This window comes from Chrysochloris asiatica, unplaced genomic scaffold, assembly GCF_000296735.1.
Source record: "Chrysochloris asiatica unplaced genomic scaffold, ChrAsi1.0 scaffold00009, whole genome shotgun sequence".
Classification (NCBI taxonomy): Eukaryota; Metazoa; Chordata; class Mammalia; order Afrosoricida; family Chrysochloridae; genus Chrysochloris; species Chrysochloris asiatica.
This window is the reverse complement of record NW_006408527.1, coordinates 20,868,255-20,878,045: the sequence shown is the minus strand read 5'-3', so window position 1 is coordinate 20,878,045 and position 9,791 is coordinate 20,868,255. Positions and strand designations below refer to the sequence as shown.

At 37.8% G+C, this 9,791-nt stretch overlaps 1 protein-coding gene across 1 annotated transcript in view; it reads right to left on the bottom strand.

Annotated features, from left to right (window-relative positions):
• Positions 1 to 9,791, bottom strand: part of KDM5B (lysine (K)-specific demethylase 5B) — a 98,547-nt gene that overhangs the window by 48,549 nt on the left and 40,207 nt on the right. Inside the window, exons 2-4 of the mRNA XM_006834125.1 lie at positions 7,262 to 7,339; positions 5,140 to 5,262; positions 4,152 to 4,322 (exon numbers count right to left, since the gene is read on the bottom strand). Coding sequence (XP_006834188.1) covers positions 4,152 to 4,322; positions 5,140 to 5,262; positions 7,262 to 7,339 — 372 coding nt within the window. The remainder of the gene's footprint in view (positions 1 to 4,151; positions 4,323 to 5,139; positions 5,263 to 7,261; positions 7,340 to 9,791) is intronic.

Below are 9,791 nucleotides of genomic sequence, written 5' to 3'. Positions count from 1 at the left end.
AATAACAAAATATTATCACTGAACTTATTGTGAATTTCAAATAAGTACTACTTTTTCTAAGGGAGCACACAAATATCACCAGAAGCCTTTTTAAAAGCAGACTCTTCTAAATGCAACCATACCTACAGTGGGATACACTAAAATAAGAACCTTTCCAAACTACTAAGACTGGTATCACCATTGTTAGCATATACTAAACAAGAAGCTATTTCTAACATCTAAAAAGTAAGATATACTATATTAAAAAATTAATACTGGTAAAAAATAAAGATACAGATTACTTGATACCCTAAACCAGTAATAAATCTACAATATTAAATATTCTGTTCATTTCCGAAAGCCATACAGTGATCTAACATGGAAATAGTAAATATAATATCCACAGAAGGCCTGGGAAAAGCTGTAAGACAAAAGAAACGCCAATAAAATCGAGATAAACTGAAGTCTGTGTTTTTCTTATTAGTATATGATATCCTCAATTTTGTAGCTAGTCTGTAGATAAGTTCTCTTGATGTGTTTGTTTTACATCTACTGCTATTACATGCAGACTCTAATTTTAACCTTTACTTGAGAAACTGGGATTTGGAGTTGATTAATATCATCATCTATCATCCTGAGACAAAGAAATCCCTTAAGACATTTAGAAAACATGGTGATGCAAGAGTGAGGCCCTCATTTCCATTATATCACCACTCAACTTACTACATCCTTTACAGTAATTCCTTCATTGTGCACCACTGTACTGGGGGGACGAAAGTAAGTAGTGAGAGTTAACGTTAGGACTATGAGTAAGTCTAGGCTAGACAGGGAGTCCTGGTGTGGCACTGTGGGCTAATGCATCAGACTGCAAAGTCGTTTGAACTGCAATGTTGGTGGTTCAATCTCACCAGCTGCTCCTTGGAAACCCTATACAGGGTCGCTATGGGTTGGGATCGAATCGATGGCACTTAACAACAACAAAGGCTAGACAGAGGGCTTCCTGTAGTGTTATAGTTATGGTTAGGACTTGGATTAGTGTTAAGATTAAGGGCTAGAACCAGGAGTTTTTATTGGATTACAGTCAAGGTTATTTATTACAGTCAAGTTTATTTTTGCAATCTACTTGGTTTGAAAGTTTTGTAACTATACTATTACCTCTTTTTACTTTGTTGCAACTATACCTCTATTTTCACTCTGTAGGTTTGTTTTACTTTGAATATTTCTATATCTAGGTTGAGTTCTCGGTGGTATTGTCATGTATATTAGTCTCAAGTTACTGTCTGCTATTGTTGGTTCTCTATCATTTAGAAATTTCTGAAACACTGGTCTGGTTTTTACAAATTATTTTCATTTCTGTTTATCTGAAAATGACCTAATTCACCACGATATTTGACAGGACAATTTTGCTGGATATATGATTCTTGGTTAGCAATTACTGTCTTTCAAAGTTTTATATATATGCTATTACATTTGTCTTTTCTCAGAAGTTTCTGCTGAGAAATCATGCTTACTTCTATTAGTTCTCCGTTGTAAACTTTTTGTTTACCCTGAGATGATCTCAAACTTCTTCTCTGCCTTCCATTTTGAAAAGTTTGATTATAATATCTTGGTGTTTTTCTTTTGGGATCTATCCAGTTTGAAGTTCATTCAACTTCTCAATTTTCATGATGTTACGGAAGTTTTCTTCCAAAAAGTCTTGGACAATATTTTCCATGCTTTTCTTATTCTATTCCTGTTCTGGCATTCTACTCACACATACATTCTTCTTCTTGTTAAGTGTTTCATATAAATCTTAGACTTTCTTCATTTTTCTGGTTTTTTTTGGGGGGGGGTTGCGGGGAGGTCCCTTTTTCTGATTTTTTTCTCTGGCAGGTGAATAGATTTTTCCAAGTTCAGTAAGTAATTCAGCCTTCTATTGATTCAATTCTATTTCTTTGCCCTTCTCCAGTGTTTTAACTGTTTCTAAAGTCTCAAGTGTTCATCTAGTTTTCTAATTGGTGTTTTGCATGTTGTTGTTGTTTTCCTTTCATTTGTCAGCTTGTTTCTTGAAAGAGGGACAATTATAACCCCTTGCCACAAACCTCCAGTTGTGTTCTGTGTTTGCAGGCCCAAAAATTCCAAGGTGGCCATGCCGTTCCCTGCCAGCCCACAATCTGCCCATTCCCCGTCTCTTTCACTGCTCCTGTTCAACTTTCTCTTCCAGCAGGCACTCAATCCATCTCTCTGTCCTATCCTCTGAAGCACATGATTCCAGGATCACCATCTATCTGTGTCTGTTTCACTTAGTCTCCCATGTCTTAGTTACACAGGGTCGGCTAAGTGTATATGCCTACTCTGCTATTTTGCTCCAGAAGGCCCACTTTTATTTTTTCAAATATATATTCTCCATTCTCCTTTTCCCTAAGCATTATTTTCAAAATTTCAGTTAATAATCCAGTGCTTATCCTATAGCAGAAGGTATAGCTACGCTGTTATTGTTGGGTACCAGTGAGTAGATTCCAAATTATAGTGACCCTATGTTACACAGTAAAACATCCCCCCATAGGCTGTAACTGGAGTCCTGGTGTGGCATTGTAGGTTAATGCACTGGACTACAAAGTCATTTAAGCCACAAGGTTGGCTGCTCAAAGTTCACCAACCACTCCTCGAAAATCCTACACAGGGTTGCTATGGATCAGAACTAACTAGACAGCACTTAACAACAACAATCTTTGAATAGTTTAGCTAGTCTTACTTCAGAGCATACGGCTGAGCTTGAAACCTTTCAGTTAAAAGCCATGTGCTTACCTGTTGTACTCTTATCTATATTATTTGGCTTCTTATCTATATTATTAGGACAGGGTTTTGATTAGTGGCTTACCCACTGAAACTATACTATTACCTTCCTACAGAATAATTTTTCAAGTGATAAGGACCACTGTTCTAGTCTTCAAGCAACTCAAAGAGTGTACACGTCGTTATGATATTTCTCTTTCTATCACAGTCTTCAAATAAGTAAGAATTTTTATAATATTGTTTTATTTTAATTAGGACAAATTTTAGCTAAATAATTCAACAAATACAAACTATGTTTGTAAGGAAACAAAAATGGTTCAGTAGAAACTATGGGAAGGAAGAGTGACCCATTTGCTATACTATACCTACTGCCGTCAAGTGAATTCTGACTCACAGTAGCCCTATGTACTGTGCAGGGTCTTCTAAGACTGTAATCTTTACCAAAGCAGACAACATCACCTTTCTCCCTGGGAACAGCCTGTAGGTTTGACTTGTCTGACCTTGCTGTTAGTAGACCAACACCAAATCCACAGTTGACAAAACAAGGCAGTCAAGTTATTTCACAGGTTGTGGGTTAATGCGCCAGATTGCAAAGCTGTTTGAACTTCAGTGTGGGAGGTTCAAGCTCACCAACTGCTCCTCAGAAACCCTATATAGGGTTGCTATGGGTCGGAACCAACTCGCCGGCACTTAACAACATCTTCATGTGAAAGGAGCGCTGATGGTGCAGTGGTTAAACACTTAGTTGCTAAACAGAAAGGTCAGGGGTTTGAACCCAATAGCTGCTCCACAGGAGAAAGTAACAAACTACTTTCATAAAGGTTGCCATCCTTGTTAGATGCCACTGAGTTGTTTCCAAGTCATAACAAACTTGTATAAGTTTTCCAAGTAATAATTGGTGCATTTGAACTTTGTGGTTCAGTGCTTATCTTACTGCACCATGCTAGGATTCCTCTATAAATATTATAGCCTAGACAACCTTTAGAATTACTCTATTGACAGGGTTACCATGAGTTGGGATCAATTCAACAGCATACACCACCACCTTCACAGAATAACTAAGGGATGAACGTAAGCTAAAATAAAAAGCCTAACAAATAACCAGCACACAACTCCTCTTCACTGAAGAGAAATGCCTATGGTGAGATTTTAGTTTTTGATAGCAAGAAGAATATCTCCTCTACAATTTCATTCATTCCCAAAATAAACTTTTAAATATGGAGGGTTTCAAATGGAACAAGTGACACTGGAGAGGTAGGAGCCACAAAATGAGTTTTTTCTACACAATGTCTTGTAAATGTAATCAAGATCTTTTCATTTGATAGATTCCGTAATAGACCATGTATAGCTACACAATCAGTAAAATGAAATAGGTTAAGGCTAGCCCCATTACTTACCCTCAAACTGTCTCCAGACAGAAATAAATTGTAGGGATTGAGTATTCGCTCATAATGCCCTCTGATGTGTGAGCCCACAGCTTTGCCAGGAGCAAATCCCATCTTCGTGGCAATTTTGGTCCATTTCCTATCCTTGCAAACCACTGCAAATCCACCTTCTTCTGCAACTAACTGTTAAATAAAATAACAAAAGATATTAGAAGTACCTCATGGCTAGTTATGATTCCAGTTGGATAAAAAAGGTGTTAAAATGTACTAAGAAATTTAAGCTAGAAATTTTACATCATCTTTTTTTACAACATCATGCTCAAACATTTTGTGCAGAAAAGAGTGGCCTCTCACACATCCCCACAGGGTCAAGATTTTCTAGGAGGAAGAAATCACTGAGCAATTAAAATTATACTAAAGAAAAGGTGCTTGGTCATAGTCTATGACCATTAAAATCTCCATAACTTAGGAGCAAGAAGTATGCCAGTATACTTTGATGGAAAAAATACAGGTTTTGGAGTTAAGAGAACCTGACTATTGTGACTTAGTATTTTAAGATTGACTATATTTCTTAATTTCTTTGAGTTTCCATTTCCTTAGGGATATGGATGGCAATAACTCTACCTATATTATTGTGGAGTTTAGAAATGACAAAAAGCCGGTAGCAGGCAAGATATTCTTCAAAACAAGGCTAGCAATCCTGACAAATCAATGCGGATCTTCATCACTCACTAAGTAGTTCTGGTCGCGTAGTGGTTACGAATTGGGCTGCGAACCTTAAGGTCAGCAGTTCAAAACTATCAGCTGCCCCATGGGATAAAGATGAGACTTTCTGCTCCCGTAAAGACTTACAGCCTCAGAAACCCTGTACAGGGTCGCTATGAGTCGGTTCCAACTCCACGGCACATAACCACCACCACCACCACCAGTTTCTTTAAAGACAGCATCAAATTAATTTTTGTCAGGAGATAATTAAATGAGATGATCATAAACCATTTACCTTATTAAGCTGAAACAAGTCCAAGATCTTCCTCTCCACATGTGGAATTTTCAGAGTACTTCCCTGTAACTCCCAATACTTCGCAATCTGATCCAAGAAATTCAGTTTTACACGAGTTTGAGCCTAAATGACAAAGAATACATTTTTAATCTCATTTTGTTTGTCTTAACGCCTCTTCCTTATCTTCATTTTCAGAACATTTAAGGGTGTGCTATTTGTGAATTAAATTTTATATTTACATACTTAAAAATATATACTTATATAATAACTCAACAACAATTTAATTCCACCTTATCATATGCCATTCAGTAAACCAACCCATAACATAAGTAGGCACTCTGAAAGTGACCTTCCTCTAAAAATAAGCACAATTTATTTGAAACTGTCTTGCACTTCCCTCTCCTTACAAAATTGGTAGTAGTCAACTGTTCAGATGTTCTCAACATCCTGAGACACTTACTTCCTGTCAACACAAATTCTCATTTTAGTCTGAATGTGTATTGCATTTAAGAATATTTGGTTCAATATTTTAAATATGGCTGAATATTAAAATCAGATTTGCAAGTTGTTCTTGCTGTTGTCGGAGCCATCAAGTCGGAATTGACTCATAGCAACCCCATGCACAGTAGAATTAAACAAGGTCCGATCCTGGGCCAACCTCACTACCGTTGCCACACTTGGGTCTATCAATGCTGCTACCTGGCCAATCCATCTCGTTGGTTGATACAAATAACCCACATCTATCAAATACAGGACCAAGAGGCAGTTGTTCGAACATAACATGGGAACACTGAATAGTTTAAAATTAAGAAAGATGTGCGACGATGTTGTATTTCTTCACCATACTTATTCCACCTGTATGCTGAGCAAATAATCCAAGAAGCTGGATTCTAAGAAGAAAAACATGGTATCAGGATTGGAGGAAGACTCATTAACAACCTGTGACTGCAGATGATACAACCTTGCTTGCTGAAAGTGAAGAGGATTTAAAATATTTACTAGTGAAGATCAAAGAGCACAGCCTTCAGTATGGATTAAATCTCAATGTAAAAAAAAACAAATCCTCACCACTGAACCAATACACAACATTCTTATCAACGGAGAAAATATTGAAGTTGTCAAGGAATTCATTCTTCTTGGACCAACTACCAACACTCACGGAAGCAGAAGTCAAGGAATGAAAAGAAGTACTGCATTAGGCAAATCTGCTGCACAAGATCTTTTTAAGTGTTTAAGAGCAAAGATATCAGCTTGAGGACTAAGGTGTGTCTGACCCAAGCCATGGTATTTTCAATAACCTCACATGCATGCAAAGGATGGGCAGTAAATAAGGAAGACCATAGAAGAATTGATGCTTTTGAACTATAGTGTTGGAGGAGAATATTGAAAGTGCCAATGGGCTGCCAAAAGAACTAATAGATCCGTTTTGGAAGAAGTGCAGCCAGAGTGCTCATATTGTCAGGGGGGACCAGTCACTGGAGAAGGACATTATGTTTGGTAAGGTGGAGGGTCAGAGAAAAAGAGGAAGACCCCCAATGAGATGGATTGGCCAAGTGGCAGCATTGATGGACTCAAGCATGGCAACAGTAGTGAGGTTGGCCCAGAATTGGGCATTGTTTCCTTCTGCTATACATAAGGTGTCGACTCAATAGCACCTAACAACAACAACAATCAAATATTAATTACCAATATTCCAAGCCTGACCCACCCCACATTTAGTCTTTGCAGTACTTTTGTAGGGACCCTTTCAGATAACAAAGAGTCCTGGTGTGGCATTGTATGATAAATACTGAACCACAAGGTCGGTTTAAACCACAAGGTTGGCAGCTTAAATTCACCATCCACTCTTTGAAAACCCTATCCAGGGTCACTGTGAGTTAAAACTGACTTGACAGTACTTAACAATAAAGAACGATAGAAAAATACTGAGACAGCACCCTGCCAAAATGGGAAACTTCTAAGGCCTAGAAAAACATGGTAGTTCTAGCTCTCACAGGTTTCACTGTACTATAAACATCTACATTAAGTTGGTATCTCTAAAATCACCAGATTGGTTTCAGAGTCTCTTCAAAGGAGGTCCCTCTGAAACACAATGAGAACATCAGGTTAGGCTATTACCTACCTCTAATTCATTCAGCCTCTGGATCCGAGGGGTAAAATGCAGTTTATCAACATCACATGCAAAAGGTGGCTGCCAATCCTAGAGAAGAAAAGGCTTTATTATTAAGCTATATTGACATTTTAAATTGTCTTAGAATTTAAAACATAGGTTAAGTAAAACACATGTTATTTCCAATCAGTTCAACAAAACAGAATCTAGGATACTATAAAGTTCTCCCATTTCCCACCTGAACAGCAGAGTATGCATGAACACTCTTCCACAAATAAATGATAAACCCCACTCACACAGCCCCTACTGCCTTCTGCCCTCCTAAATCGCATCACTGGGTCTCACCCTCTTGAAAAACATCACTGACTTAGATGAAAGAGACTTTGACTTCCCTATTTCCTTAGGGAGTATCTCTCTTTACAAGAAGGCGAAAATCATGTCAAACTTCTAAACATACTAATTTTTATTATAAAATGGAGGAGAAATTCTACTATTAGGGTAAGGGAGAAAACTGGCATCCAAAAAAATGTTTACAATCACCCTTAATATGTCCACCAATTTTGGAAGAATTGCTATAATGAGGAGGGGAAAGTCAGAAAAATATGAAAATGGATGTATGAATTGTTACCTAGAAATGGAGGAAACGGAACAATTTGAATATTCAAACTCAGGAATGATAAAACTAAAACAATTATGCTGTGTTACAGCTCTCTACTGATATGGAGAGTAATTATCTTTAGTATAGGATTGCAGGTCACCGTCTCTTGTTTCTTTATACCCAGTTTAGACATAATCTGAAATATGCTAAATAATACTAAATACATTATTTCAGATTGTGAGAACTTTATTTTTAAAGCTGATAGATTTTATCCAATTGCAACTCACAAAAAAATATTGATAATCTGTAAATAACAAAATTGTATGCAGCTATAGTAGCACTGTAAGGAGCTCTGGGTAGCGTAGTGGTTACAAATCGGGCTGTGAACCACAAGGTCAACAGTTTGAAACTACCAGATGCTCCCCGAGAGAAAGATAAGGCGTTCTGCTCCCGTAAAGATGAACAGCCTCGGAAACCCTTTGCAGGGTCGCTATGAGTTGGAACCGACTCCACAGCACATAACAACAACAACATAGTGGTACTGTGGGTTCATGTGCCAGAATGCAAAGCTGTCTGACCTGCAAGGTCGGCAGCTCAAGCTCACCAGCTGCTACTTCGAAACCCTATACAGCGTCAGTGTGGGTCAGGATTGACTCAACAGCACTTAACAACAATATAAATAAAAACATTTTAAATCTAGATATTCTAAAATTGATTGGAAAACAAAAAACACATAGAATCATGTATATCATATTTTAAGAGTATTCTAAAACTAGAGTGGTGCTGCGGGTTAATGCACTACAATGGACTACAAGGTCACTTCTCAGAAACCTAGACAGGCTGGCTATGAGTATACTCAGTGGCACTTAACAACAACAACAACAACACTAATTGCCACAGAAACTACCCACTACATGTGTCAGAATAGAACTATACTGCATAGGGCTTTTGATGGCTACTTTTTCAGAATCAGATCTTTTCTTCCAAGGTACTTTTAAGTGGACATAAACTTCCAACCTTTCTGTTAGCAGCTGAGTGTTGGCTATGCCATCTCAAGTCAATAAAAGAAGAAAGAAAACCAATAGACATATTTTCATTTGTCTCATAAACTAAAGTAATATGCTTGAAGGAAAATGAAGACATATGGAAATAATTAGTCCTCTAAACTAATGGAACAGAGGAACATCAGTGTCCACAACCCTGAGACCACTACCAACTGCTCTGAGAGATCCTGAATAGAGTGGAAGAAAATGGGTAACAAAACTCAAAATGATGAAGATCCGTCTTACTTATCAGGTATAACTGGTGGAACCTTGACACTATATAGCTCTTGGTCACTCTTTATTTTGGGAACTGAACTCACCCCCATGAGATCAAAAACACTAGTGAAGTACACATACCATAAAATGGTCAACCATTTAAAATAAAAAAGGCAGCATTACCTAAGGACCAAGTTCAGACAGGTTGGGAAATGAGGGACAGAAATGGGAAGCACAGGGAGGAAGTATAAGTGATGTTGTATATTGTGGGATTATGAGCATTTGGCAAGGAGGAGGAATGGAAATAAGAAACCCAGGAAGGAAATGGGATGATGATGTTAAATTAATAGTATACAATCAATGAAAGTGATTTGCTGAACGTACACTGACGATATATAGCTCTGCGAGCCTTCACCCAACTCACAATTTTTTTTAAAAAGTGTGTACTTAATTAATTGCAAAGAAAAATAGAGAACAAACAAGATGGCGGATCGGGCGGACGTATAGCAGAGAGCACTGCCAACAACAACACAGAATACCCGAACAAGCAGGCTCAGGGGATGGTCCCAGAACTCTGAACCACATATAAAGGAATACTTAGAAGGTTGGAAGCCTCACAGCTGGGGGAATTTGTGGCAGAAGCAAGAAATCTATTGCTTTCTAGTCCTGGACGCTTGGCTGCTCC